Source organism: Jaculus jaculus, chromosome 15 (genome assembly GCF_020740685.1).
Source record: "Jaculus jaculus isolate mJacJac1 chromosome 15, mJacJac1.mat.Y.cur, whole genome shotgun sequence".
Lineage (NCBI taxonomy): Eukaryota > Metazoa > Chordata > Mammalia > Rodentia > Dipodidae > Jaculus > Jaculus jaculus.
The window spans coordinates 33,210,368-33,223,601 of NC_059116.1; the positions used below are offsets into that span (position 1 = coordinate 33,210,368).

Sequence of the window (13,234 nt, forward strand, 5' to 3'; positions counted from 1 at the left end):
CCCAGCAGGAGGCAGGCTACCGAGAGGGCTCGGTCCAAGACCCAGCGAGACTAAAGACCTACCCCGGCCCAACCCAAACACAAAAGCTGGGACGAGCGTCAGAAGAGTCTGCAGGCAGCACTCAGTCCTGGAGCCGGACTGGTCCGATTTCGGTGGAACCCAGAGAGCTTGGTTGCTAAGACTTGCCCACTACCAAGATGGCAAACAACTCGACTTCATGCCAGACACTGAGCCCCTCCTAAGGAGATATTTCGGAGTCAGGCAAACTCAGGTTTCAGTCACCATAGCAAAAATAAAAGCAAATTGGCACTCTGCCAATTAGAACCTAGGAAAGTGGGTGACCCGCTGCTGTTATTTCCAGGAGTCGGCCAGCAGGGGGAGGGTCTGGGCTCTGCCCATAACAAAGATGGCTTCCAAGAGGCCTCATTCTACTGACAAGTATGGCGGCACTTCCGGTCCCGCTGCCCTTAGCGAAGATGGCGGCAGTGGAGAAGCGACGGCCGACGGTGGCACCAGCGGCCAGTATGATGGACAATGGTCGGACGTCGGTGTCCCAGCCGGCTGCGGCAGCCGAGAGCGAGGAGGACTTCCTGCGGCAGGTCGGCGTGACGGAGATGCTGCGCGGAGCCTTACTGAAAGTGCTGGAAACCCGGCCTGAGGAGCCCATAGCCTTCTTGGCTCACTACTTCGAAAACGTGGACCTGCGCTCGCCAGGCAACGGCGGCGCCGGGGACCCTCCGGGGCAGCTCCTCCTGCAGCAGCAGCGCCTGGGCCGCGCGCTGTGGCACCTTCGTCTGGCTCATCACTCTCAGAGGTGCGGGCCGTCGGCGGGTGGGGTGGCCAGACTACATCTCCCGACGAGCCCCGCGCGGACTCATCCCACCGCCGGTACGGGGAGTGATGGGAGTTGTAGTCTGTGAGCCTTTAGCATGGGCCTGGTAAGGTTAAGCGGGGCAGAGGCAGAACTACAATTCCCAAGGTGCTCCGCAGACACTCCGCCCATTGTTGGCACGGGGCTTCTGGGAGCTGTTGTCCTGGCGCGCGGTGTGTCGGGAGTTGTAGTCGGCCCACTTCCTGAGCCTCTGATGGGTTGAGGGCTGGGAAGGCTACAATTGAACAAGTGCCAGGTTTCCCCACGTAGCTTAGAAGTTTGGAGGTTGAGGAGCCTTAGAAAACTCAGCGGAGATTCTGTTCCTGTAGCCAAAGAACAAATGGCTACCGTGCTGAGCCTGGAGGAATCTGGCGCTCAGAGTTGGGGGTGGAAAGGGCACACTCCGGAGGACAGGAGCCCCGTGATTCTGGGAATTCGCTGGTCACTTAGCGAGCATCCCACAGCAGGAAAGTGGACAGAGCGTCCACAACTAAGGCAGTGGTAACAGGAGAGAGTCCATGAAGGCTTCAGGAGAGAAGAACAGAGCTCAGGACCACAGCCTCGGGAGTCCCCGGGGAAGGAGGGAGCATGCAGAAGCTTCCTGTGGGACATCAGGAAGGCGGTCTTCTAAGGACAAAAATGGTTAGTGACAGGACCACCATGAATGGTGGTTCAGACCAAGCACTGCACAAGGCCTCATGGGGCACTCCATAGACATCATGATGGAGACGTCCATTTTGACAAAGTTACCACTAACTTGGAGGCATAAATAGAAGCGTTCTTCAGAGCTGAGGCTGGAATTCTGAAGTCATAGCGCTCTGGGGTAGGGCCATTGCGCATCTGCAGCTCTGGCGCCATTCCATCTCTTGTCTTCCTCACCAACCCCCACCTGACCTCCATGTCTCTGTCCTAATCCTGCCAGTCACTGGATTGACTGCTGATGTCCTCCACCACAGCCTCACCCTAACGGCTTACACACATGTGTTGGAGGACACATTTCTAGGTTCTGCATGGACATAAACTTGGGTCACTACTCACCCTAAGGCCTAGAGGCATCTCAAGACAGCAGAAGACAGGGGGAGGCACCTGCAAGCTAGTGAGGCTCCTGAAGATAAAGCTTGTGGTGGGGGTGGAAGTTGGAACCAAGCTTGTCCCATCCTCCCTGGGAGCAACCCAGGCTGCCACCTCCCTGTCTCAGACTGAACATCACCTGCCAGCCCAGAAGTTGGGCATCTCCATCCTGACTCAGTTGGGCTCTTTGTCCTCCATTGATAAGGGGTTGAGTGAGAGACACTGACGGCACATCACATCTGGAAAAAGACACCCACAGCCGAGTGTTTCCGTCCACCACCTCTGCTGGACGTGACATGATGTGTAAAGGCTACAGCCATTAGGGGACTGAACTGTGAGTCAGACCCAAAGGGCTGTGTGGCCTTCATGGCCACCACAGTGCTAAGTATAACAGCAAGAGGTACCCTGAATGCAAGCAGGGCACCCTAAAGGACCAACCAGCCTAGGTTTAGGTCCCTGAGCATCACACTTTTTTCTGTGGGGTGTCCTGGGCTCTACAGAGGCTGAGCTATGTCCCCAGCCTCCACCACTCCATGCCAGGATCTTTCCCACCACCACCCCAGTCATGACATCCAGACATCATGCTGGGTCCCTCCTGATAGGGAGTACTGGTCGAAGAAGGAAGGAGCCCCCACACACACACACACACCCATAGCTCCTTATGGGGACAGTCTATAACTGAGTATGTTGTGCAAAGCCTTCTGGCAGAACTGAGACCTCTGGCTAGGTCACAGCAGAGCAGGAATAGCCAACCGAGGCCTACCCAAGGCTGGAGCTCACTGCCTTGGAGCTGCTCCCTGTCACCTGTGGGTGACTTACAGGGAGCCAGAAGCAGAGGTGAGTGGCTTGGGAAGTGGGCATCCCCATCCCCAAGCTGGTCCCTAATCCTTGGGGCTGTAATTATCCCTTGTGTGGCCATCAACAGCATTCAGAAGACCAAGGTGGATGTGGCGCTCCCACAGGCCAGCATGGCTGGGGCACCTGGCCTGGGCTTTTCCATCCTCTAGGAAATCTGGAGGTGCAGAACTCCCATCTCTGCCCCCCCCACACACACACCTGGGCAAGAAGAAAAAGGCTCAGTGACATGTCAGGAACTCAGGTGACCCTGCAAGGCAGCTATAGGCTCTGTTCAGAAACCAGACAGATAGGTTTTGCCTCACTGGAGGATGTCCCTAGAAAGTTACAGTCAGGACAAGAGAGCTAGTGGGTGGACATCAACAGAAATGGCCACAGAGATGAGTGGATCTTGGACCCAAAGTGTATCAGTCAGGAAGAGCTGTGTGGCACCTCAGTAACAAACAGCCCCCATACCTCTGTGGCTCTTCACATGACCAGGGTTCTGCATGAGGGCTCTACTGTGCAACCCCAACATGGAAGGACAGTCTATTCACTGAGCCCTGCAAGTGTCAGGCAACTCCTCTCTGGGACCTTCAGCCACACCATCAGCCTACTGAAAGCCTCCCATTTCCCTTCTGCATGCTCACTGCCATGGGCTTCTGGGTGGGATGAAGGGCTCTGCTACCATCTGTACGTACCTGTAGCAGGGGAAGAACCACCCACTGAGGGCCAGCAAGCAATCTGTGAAGACCCAAGGCAGTGGTTGTCATTAAGTCTGGGGTTGTTCGATAACCATCACCTCTTGGGTGGAACTGTGATGCAGCCACATCTGGATCAGCCATGCTGTGTCCCCCCAAAAAACTTTACCACCTGGACCTGGTGGCACACATCTGGGAATTCCAGCACTGGAGGCTAAGGCAGGAGAATTGAGACCAGTTCAACAGACACAGAGCTCCATCTCTCTGTATGCCAGGCCCTGTCCTTAGTGCTGGGGTTACAGTGATGCACTAGAGGGAGACACTAGACAAACGACAGGGGCTGGAGGGATGGCTTAGTGGTTAAGACGCTTGCCTGCAAAGCCAAAGGGCCCAGGTTTGATTCCCCAGGACCCACATAAGCCAAGGTGGTACATGCATCTGGAGTTCATTTGCAGTGGCTAGAGGCCCTGGCGTGCCCATTCTCTCTCTCTCTCTCTTTCCCTCCCTCCCTCCTTCATTCTCTTTGTCAAATAAATAAGTAAAAATAAAAACTATTTTTAAAAAGCCAGGCGTGGTGGCACACGCCTTTAATCCCAGCACTTGGGAGGCAGAGGTAGGAGGATCGCCATGAGTTTGAGGCCACCCTGAGACTACATAGTGAATTACAGGCCAGCCTGGGCCAGAGTGAGACCCTAACCTTGAAAAACCAAAAAAAAAAAAAAAAAAAAAGACAAATGAAAGTCCTAGTATGAGTCACAGTCAATGACGGGCAGAAGACCCGGCTGGAGCAGGTGGAAGAGGAGAGTGGGAGAGGGTAAGAGAAGGGCTTCAGCTGTGCAAAGGCCCTGGAGCCAATAGGCCTGTGGCATGAGCAACAGGCATGATGCTGGAACCCCCAGGCGTTGCGTTAACACTTTGTCCTCCCACCCACAGGACAGCCTTCAATAACAACGTCAGCGTGGCCTATGAGTGCCTGAGTGCCAGTGGGCGCAAGAAAAAGCCAGGGCTGGATGGACGCACCTACAGTGAGTTACTGACACGCATCTGCAGGGACGGCGGGGCCCCCAAGGAGGTCGTGGCACCCCTGTTACGCAAGATCCAGTGCCGTGACCATGAGGCAGTGCCACTGGGCATCTTCCGCTCTGGCATGCTGTCCTGCTTCGTGCTGCTGGAGTTCGTAGCACGGGCTGGAGCCCTCTTCCAGCTTCTAGAAGACCCAGGGTTGTCCATGGCTGACCGCCGTGTGGGCCAGGCAGTACTGGACACCCTTGAGGGAGCCCTGGGTGCTGGGGACCAGGCTGCCACACCTGCACACTACCTGGAGGCTGGTTCACGCCTGGGGCCCGACAGCCTGGCACGGGCCCTGGACCGGGCAACAGCTGGACGACGGCCCAGCTTACCCATGTCCCGGGAGGAGTTCTTGGAGAAGGCTGCTGCTCTCTTCATTGCCAAGGTCAAGCCTGTGGGTTGAGTCCATACTTCACACCCAGCTCTAGGATGGCACTGGTCGGGGACTGCGGCGTGTCTGCATGCAGGAGTGAGACACCCCCGAGACCCACGCCCTGCCTCAACTGCCTCCTGCACCTACCCTCGGGCCTGCTTAGGAGAAATAAAGCCTATACGGAGATTTCTGGCTGTGCCTGTGTGTTCCTGTGCACCGCCTGCAACCCCTACAGGTCCCATGAGGCCCCTCATGACTACCGCACAGGATAAGGGGAGCCGAGGCTGGCCCTGCACAAGGCAGTGGCAGCTTCTCAGAGGCAGGAGCCCCGTGAGGAGCTCTGCTCTCCTAAGAGCCTCCCTGGTCCTCTGTTTTCCCAGTTACCAGCGACAGTACAGCTGCAGCCCTGGGAAGGTGAAGAGTTCGTGTAGGGAGGGACCCAGGGTCCAGGAAGGTGAAGGGACACAGCCCAGGAGGAAACCACCCAGGAACTTCCCACACTGCCTGCCAACTCAGAGTCTCTGTTGGGGACTGCACTCTGCATGTCTGCTCTTCCTTCCTGAACTCCCCAGGAGTCCACACACACAGGTCTGTGGAGCAGACTCCATGGGAACTCAGAGAGCCACAAATGATAACAGTGGTCACCCTTGGGCCTCAGTCTATACTGCTCTGCTAGCTAGGACTCCTGGGTGCACTACCACTGAGCACACCCCAGTCCTCACTGTGGGTTCTAGGCTGTCACTCTACCTCTGACCACGCCCCCAGCCCTCACTGTGGGTTCTAGGCTGTCACTCTACCTATGACCACGCCCCCAGCCCTCATTGTGGGTTCTAGACTGTCACTCTACCTCTGACCACGCCCCCTGCCTCCCTGTGGATTCTAGGCTGTCACTCTACCTCTGACCACGCCCCCAGCCCTCATTGTGGGTTCTAGGCTGTCACTCTACCTCTGACCACGCCCCCAGCCCTCACTGTGGGTTCTAGGCTGTCACTCTACCTCTGACCACGCCCCCAGCCCTCACTGTGGGTTCTAGGCAGGAGTTCCACAGCTGATCATACTCCCAGCACAATTTCTAGGCAGGAGCCCTACCATTGATGGTGATAGGCATGTGAGCCCAGATATCGAACGAGATACACCCCAGACTTGCTCTGGAATCCTCCCACACTCCGTGTGATCCAACCTACACAGTCCCAGTTCATACGCTCCTAAAGGGAATTCACTGTTGGGCACAGGTAGTTAACAAGTAATCAAGGTTTATTTCTGCCAGAGAAAAAAAACAGAAGTAGACCTGGGCTTGGTGGCTCACGCCTTTAATCCCACTTGGGAGGTAGAAGTAGGAAGATCACTGTGAGTTTAAAGCCACCCTGAGACTACCAAGTGAATTCCAGGTCACCCTGGACTAGAGTGAAATCCTACCTTGAAAAACCTATAATAATATAATTGAAATCCATAGACCAGAGGGTAAAGTTTAGAGAGACCTTATTACTTTTTTTTAAATTTATTTATTTATTTATTTGAGAGCGACAGACACAGAGAGAAAGACAGATAGAGGGAGAGAGAGAGAATGAGCGCGCCAGGGCTTCCAGCCTCTGCAAACGAACTCCAGACGCATGCGCCCCCTTGTGCATCTGGCTAACGTGGGACCTGGGGAACCGAGCCTCAAACCGGGGTCCTTAGGCTTCACAGGCAAGCGCTTAACCGCTAAGCCATCTCTCCAGCCCCCTTATTACTTTTTTAAAACTATTTTTTAACTTTATTTTTCTTTATGTATTTGAGAGAGAAAAAAAAAAGGCAGAGAGAGGGAGAGAGAATGAGCACGCCAGGGCCTACAGCCACTGCAAACAAACTCCAGATGCATGTGCCTGCTTGTGCATCTGGCTTACGTGGGTCCTGGAGAATCGAACCAGGATCTTTTGTCTCTGCAGGCAAACGCCTTAACTGCTAAGCCATCTCTCCACCCCACTTTTTTTTTTTATTGGTTTTTCGAGGTAGGGTATCCCCTTGCCCAAGCTGACCTGGAATTCACTTGGTAGTCTCAGGGTAGCCTTGAACTTTTGGCGATTCTCCTACCTCTGCCTTCCAAGTGCTGGGATTAAAGGTGTGCACCACCATGCTCAGGGAGACTTTATTAGATTAAGAGAAAGAAAGAAAAAAGCACAGAGAGCTTTGGTAAAGCTCACCCTGTTGATGCAGGATTTGGGGGTTCAGGAGTAGTCCCCCATTGTATGAATCCCAAGTTTGGGTTCTGTCCTACCTTTAACAAAGAATTGATAAAAATGGACTCAAGAAGGATAAATTATGAATTATTAAGTTTATTGAGGGGAAAATCACAAATTGGGGGGTTTGAGAAAGTCTCATATGGAAACACTGCATAGTTTAGTTTATAACGTTTAAGATAAATTGGGAGGCTTGGTGAGGGGGTGGACTGGAGTAAAGCCGCAAGCGTGTGGACTTAAGAGAAACTGAGGCTCTTAAAGAGAAACTAGAGTAAAGTTGCTGGGACGTGGAAACTAGATCCAGGAGCTTGCGTAGGGAACCTTGGGAAGAATCTGCCCATGGTAGACTCAGAAACTAGAGGAAAGTCGTTAAAAAAAAAAAAAAAAAAAAAAAAAAGAGCTGGGCGTAGTGGCGCACTCCTTTAATCCCAGCACTCGGGAGGCAGAGGTAGGAGGATCACTGTGAGTTCAAAGCTACCCTGAGACTACATGGTGAGTTCCAGGTCAGCCTGGGCTAGAGTGAAACCCTGCCTCGACAAAATAAAAATAAAAAAGAGAGACGTTACCCCAAACTATAAAGCAGAAACAAACAGAAAAGCCATCCAAACCAAAAAACTATTTTATGCTCTTCTCCCCCACCACCCCAGCCTGGCTGGGGTGTCGGGAAGCTGGACTCAAGTGTATCCTTGTGGTCCAAACCAAGAGAGGTCTGCCGGCGCAGCAGAGAGGCAAAGCTGAGATGAGCAGGCAGTTTTTTTTTTTTGTTTTGTTTTGTTTTGTTTTTAATTTTTATTTATTTATTTATTTGAGAGCGACAGACACAGAGAGAAAGACAGGTAGAGGGAGAGAGAGAGAATGGGCGCGCCAGGGCTTCCAGCCTCTGCAAACGAACTCCAGACGCGTGCGCCCCCTTGTGCATCTGGCTAACGTGGGACCTGGGGAACCGAGCCTCGAACCGGGGTCCTTAGGCTTCACAGGCAAGCGCTTAACCGCTATGCCATCTCTCCAGCCCGAGCAGGCAGTTTTTGACAGGAAGAAGACAGGGGCCTTTATAGGGAGGGGGAAGACCCAATCGGTTGGTAGATTTAGAGGGCGGATCCCTGGGCCAGCCCATCCAGGACCTCTGTCTAGATAGTGCACCAGACTGGGCAACAGGGGGCGCTGCAGACCAGTCTCTATCAGACATGATTCCGTTTCTGCTGTTCTTCGGTAAGGGAGAGATGGCAAGTGGGGTGGTACGTCTTGGTTCTCTTTGAGCCTTAATCCCTAACTGACACTGCCTTTAACAGCAACAACAACAAAAAGATAGCTTTAGCTTTCTCCTATCCTCCTTCACCTGTAACCCAAATTGAGGTCATTTGTAGATGAATGGGGACTGAGCTAACCATCCATAACACCAAGTTTCAGGGCTGAGTTTAACCAGTCACAACGCCAGGATCAGATTTAACCTCTCCAGGACTCCCCCGTCCCCAAACCCGGTTCTCACTGTAGCTAGCCCAAGCAGACCTGGAATTCACTATGTAGTCTCAGGTTGCCCTGGAACTCACAGCGATCCTCCTACCTCTGCCTCCCAAGTGCTGAGATTAAAGGTGTGTGCCACAACATCCAGTGAAATCTATTTATTTTGGTATTTACTTGCAAGCAGAGAGAGAGAATGGGCACAACAGGGCCTGTAGCTGTTGCAGATGAACTCCAGATGTGTGTGCCACCTTGTGCATCTGGATTTACGGTGTGTACAGGGCAATCAAATCCCGGGTTGTTAGGCTCTGCAGGCAAACACCTTAACCACAAAGCATCCAGCCCCAGAAATCTTAATTCTAGGAAAAGGGAACTCCTTTCCAGGGTGAGACTCAGGTAGTTTATACAAAAACAGATCTAGGGAACCCTATTAGGCAAGAAATAAGGTCCATCCTTCTCTGATCTCTAGCAAAGTGGCTCAAGGGCGTTCCTGCTGTTTACTTTCCAGGGCCCAGTCACCCTAAACAACCTCACTGGATGTTCTGAAACAGGTGACTTTCTTAGAAGCCTTTATTGCCCACAATCAGTCTGTTAAAGTCGATGGGGGGAGGGGGGCCGCTGGAGAGATGGCTTAGTGGTTAAGGTGCTTGCCTGTAAAGCCAAAGGACTCAGATTCGATTCTCCAGGTCCCACACGAGCCAGATGCACATGGTGGCATATGGGTCTGGAGTTTGTTTGCAGTGGTTGGATGCCCTAGCATACCCATTTTCTTTCTCTCTCCCTCTACCTGCCTCTTTCTCTGTCTCAAATAAATAAAAATTTAAAAAACTTAAATGAGGGAATATGGATAAAAGAACCATAGATTTAAGAAATTGACTAGGAGCCGGGAGTGGTGGTGCACGCCTTTAATCCCAGCACTTGGGAGGCAGAGGTAAGAGGATCACCGTGAATTCAAGGCCACCCTGAGACTACATAGTGAATTCTAGGTCAGCCTGGACCAGAGTGAGACCCTACCTCGGAAAACTTAAAAAAAAAAAAGACTGGAGAAAAGGGCTACTTCATACCTGACTGCCAGGCCTCTTATTTACATACTCTGGTATTCCTGATCTTCCTGTTATAACCCTAACATGGGGACACGGTGCTGGGATGCTGAACTGGAGGGCCTGGGCTGTATTCTGTAGCCATCTTGTCACAAAGAGGCCTGTGGACAAGGCTGGCATACAGAAGGCAAGTTGAGAGGCTCCACTCCTTCCTTTTACTTCTTAACCCCTCCTTGACTCTGCCTCTGGCTGTCCCGGCTCCTTGCCACACTGTTCCTCCACACCCTCAGTCACACTGTTCACAGGGCACAAGCAGCATGACTCCACTCCGGAGGCTCCCAGCTCAGCCACCACCCCAGCACTGGCTCCCAGGGCTGCCACTCCATAGTCACACAAGTCACATGCTTGCTCCTGAGCTAATCCCTGCAGGGGGTGGGGAGGGAGGCTGCAACTCTCTTATTGGATTCTCATCCCTGCTGCTACTGCTGCTGCTGCTGCTGCTGCTGCAAATTGGAGTCAACTCAAGTCTGAACCTTTCAGGCGGTGAGTCAGGGAATCCCATAAGAGAACTGACTGCTGACAACAAAAGCTGGCAAGCCCCAGGAGAACCAGAATGACTCCATCTTTGGACTCTGACTGCCATTTCATTATTACTCTGTTTCCCAAGAGTGACCCAACCACCCTTCTCAATTATCACATTCTTGGAATGATCCAAACCACCTCTCTGATTGAAGGAGGCTAGTTGAAAGCTAGCTTATTTTATTTTATTTTATTTTATTATTATTTGTTTAATTAAGTGGTAAGGTTGAATATCATCCTCTAGTTTCAGTTTTTAGTTTAAAGTTTTTTCATATTTATTTATTTATTTATTTGAGAGAGAGAGAGAGGAGAAAGAGAAATGACAGACAGAGAAGGCACGCCAGGGCCTCCAACCATGGAAATAAACTCCAGACCCATGCACCCCCTTGCGCATCTGGTTTATATGGGTCCTGGGGAGTTGAACCTGGGTCCTTTGGCTTTGTAGGCAAACACCTTAACTGCTAAGCCTTCTCTCTAGCCTGATTATTATTATTTGGGAGGCAGAAAGAGAGAAAATGGGCATGGCAAGACCTTCAGCCTGCTGTGAATGAACTCCAGACACATGCACCCCCTGGTGTTTGCATCACTGTGCATCTGGCTACGTGGGACCTGGAGAGTTGAACATGAGTTTTTAGGCTTTGCAGTTAAGCACCTTAACTGCTAAGTCATCTCTCCAGCCCAGGCAGTTGCATTTAGAAATTGAGGCCCAGATAGCTGGGCATGGTGGTACACGCCTTTAACCCCAGCACTTGGGAGGCAGAGGTAGGAGAATTGCTATGAGTTCAAGGCCATACTGAGAGTACATAGTGAATTCCCGGACAACCAGAGCCAAAAGTGAGATCCTACCTTGAAACTAAAAAAAAAAAAAAAAAAAGGAACAGAAAGGAAATTGATGCAGACCAGCTGACAGAAAGCTGAAAAAAGCTACACGGCATGCAGTTCCTGGGAGAGAGAAATCACCAGTGGGAATACTCAACAGTGGACACTGCAAGCCTTAAATTTGCCAGCCAAGTCAAATGAGCCAACAGGTGCAATAGTGGCATGTCCATTATGGGGGAAACCAGCTGCTCTCTAATTGGACTGGAGGCCCACTCCATAGGAGGGAATACATCCCTGATACTGAAAAGCTACAACAGAGGGTAATTGTGAGCCCGAGGGCTGTAATGTCTGCTGGTGTCTTCCTAAATGTATGCACTATGCTCACGTAACTGTGCAGTCAGCACTTCTTTTAATGTGCATACCCATATATTAATGCTACTCTCACTTTTGGTTAGAGAAGCTTCTCTTTTTCAGATGACAGTGACTTTGGTATGAATCAGAAGTCACCATGGTGCTGAGAAGTGACAGAGGAGGGCTCAGCACTGAAATATCTCTATCACATTTTCCAAGGCTCAGGGTTCATTGTGGAAAAGGTGGTAGAAAGAATGTAAGAGCCAAAGGAGGGGCAGGACTCCTTACAACTCCAGACACAAAATGGCTTGGATATCCATGACCTCACAGTGCCTGACACTACCTATACATGACCATCATAATAGGAGAAAAAGATGATGACATCAAAATAAAAGAGGGACTGAGAGGGGAAGTGATACATTGGAGAGTGGAGTTTCAAAGGGGAAAGAGGGGAGAGGGAGGGAATTATCATGGGTTATTGTCTACAATTACAGAAGTTGTTGATAAAAATAAATTAATTAATTTAAAAAAAGGAAATTGAAGCTGGGCATGGTGGCACACACCTTTAATCCCAGCACTCGGGAGGCAGAGGTAGGAGGATCACCATGAGTTCGGGGTCACCCTGAGACTACATCGTGAATTCCAGGTCAGCCTGGGCTAGAGTGAGACCCTACCTCGAAAAACCAAAAAGTAAAAAATTTAAAAAAGGAAATTGAGGCCCAGAGAGAATCAGGAGATGCCACCCCACATGCCACCTCACCCTGACACAAGAACAGAACTCTTGGCAAAAGTAGAACTCGTCGGGCTGGAGAGATGGCTTAGCGGTTAAGCGCTCGCCTGTGAAGCCTAAGGGCCCCGGTTCGAGGCTCGGTTCCCCAGGTCCCACGTTAGCCAGATGCACAAGGGGGCGCACGCGTCTGGAGTTCGTTTGCAGAGGCTGGAAGCCCTGGCGCACCCATTCTCTCTCTCCCTCTATCTGTCTTTCTCTCTGTGTCTGTCGCTCTCAAATAAATAAATAAAAAATTTTCAAAAAAAAAAAAAAGTAGAACGCGTCATGGGGCGTGGTGGCGCACACCTTTAATCCCAGCACTTGGGAGACAGAGGTAGGAGGATTGCTGTGAGTTCAAGGCCACGCTGAGACTACCTAGTGAATTCCAAGTGAGCCTGGGCTAGAGTGAGGCCTTACCTTGAAAAAAATAAAATTAAAAAATAAAAGATGGAACACATGTCTGATCAAAACATCTACAGTGCCTCCTGCTGCCCAGTCTAGCCCACCGCCTGGCTGGTCTTGGCTCTGGGGTCCACCCTCAAATCTGCAAACCAATAGGGTTTTTCCCTGGCCTATAAAGCCTACTGTGTTCTTCTGTGGCTAGCTCCGGATAGATCCACTGTTTTTCTGGCTCTCCTGCTCAACTGTGGCTCTGCCTCTCTTCGCTTGGCCACAGGGACACACCTGAGCCTGGCATCCCCCCCACGTAGCCTGGCTGGGTTGTGGGGAGGGACATAAAACTATTTTGTAGTTTTTGCCTCTGCTTTATGGCTTGGGGTAACTTCTCATTTTGATTACATGCCTGATTTTCCTCTGGTCTTCTAACCTACCACATGCGATTTCCCTGACGCTCTAGATCCACCATGTGGGTGCTTTCACTAACTCTAGGCTTGCCACCTGTGTAATTTTTTAAAAGTTGGGGTGACCATGAGTGTAGCTCTCCTCATTACTCATTTCTCCTCTGGATTTCTTGGTCTTTGCTTTGATACTTTCCCTCTTTTTTATTTTTTTTTAAGAATTTTTTTGTTTATGTTTATTTGTTTATTTATTTAGTTGAAAGTGACAAACAGAGAAAGAAAGGGAG

The 13,234-nt window shown here is 51.2% G+C and overlaps 1 protein-coding gene across 1 annotated transcript; it reads left to right on the forward strand.

Moving 5' to 3' along the window:
- Positions 1-440: 440 nt before the first annotated feature.
- On the forward strand, positions 441-5,104 carry Tpgs1 (tubulin polyglutamylase complex subunit 1). The gene is made up of 2 exons (XM_004654857.2): positions 441-814; positions 4,411-5,104. The coding sequence occupies exons 1-2, from the start codon at positions 441-443 to the stop codon at positions 4,946-4,948; spliced, it is 912 nt and encodes a 303-aa protein (XP_004654914.1). The 3' UTR covers positions 4,949-5,104.
- Positions 5,105-13,234: the final 8,130 nt, after the last annotated feature.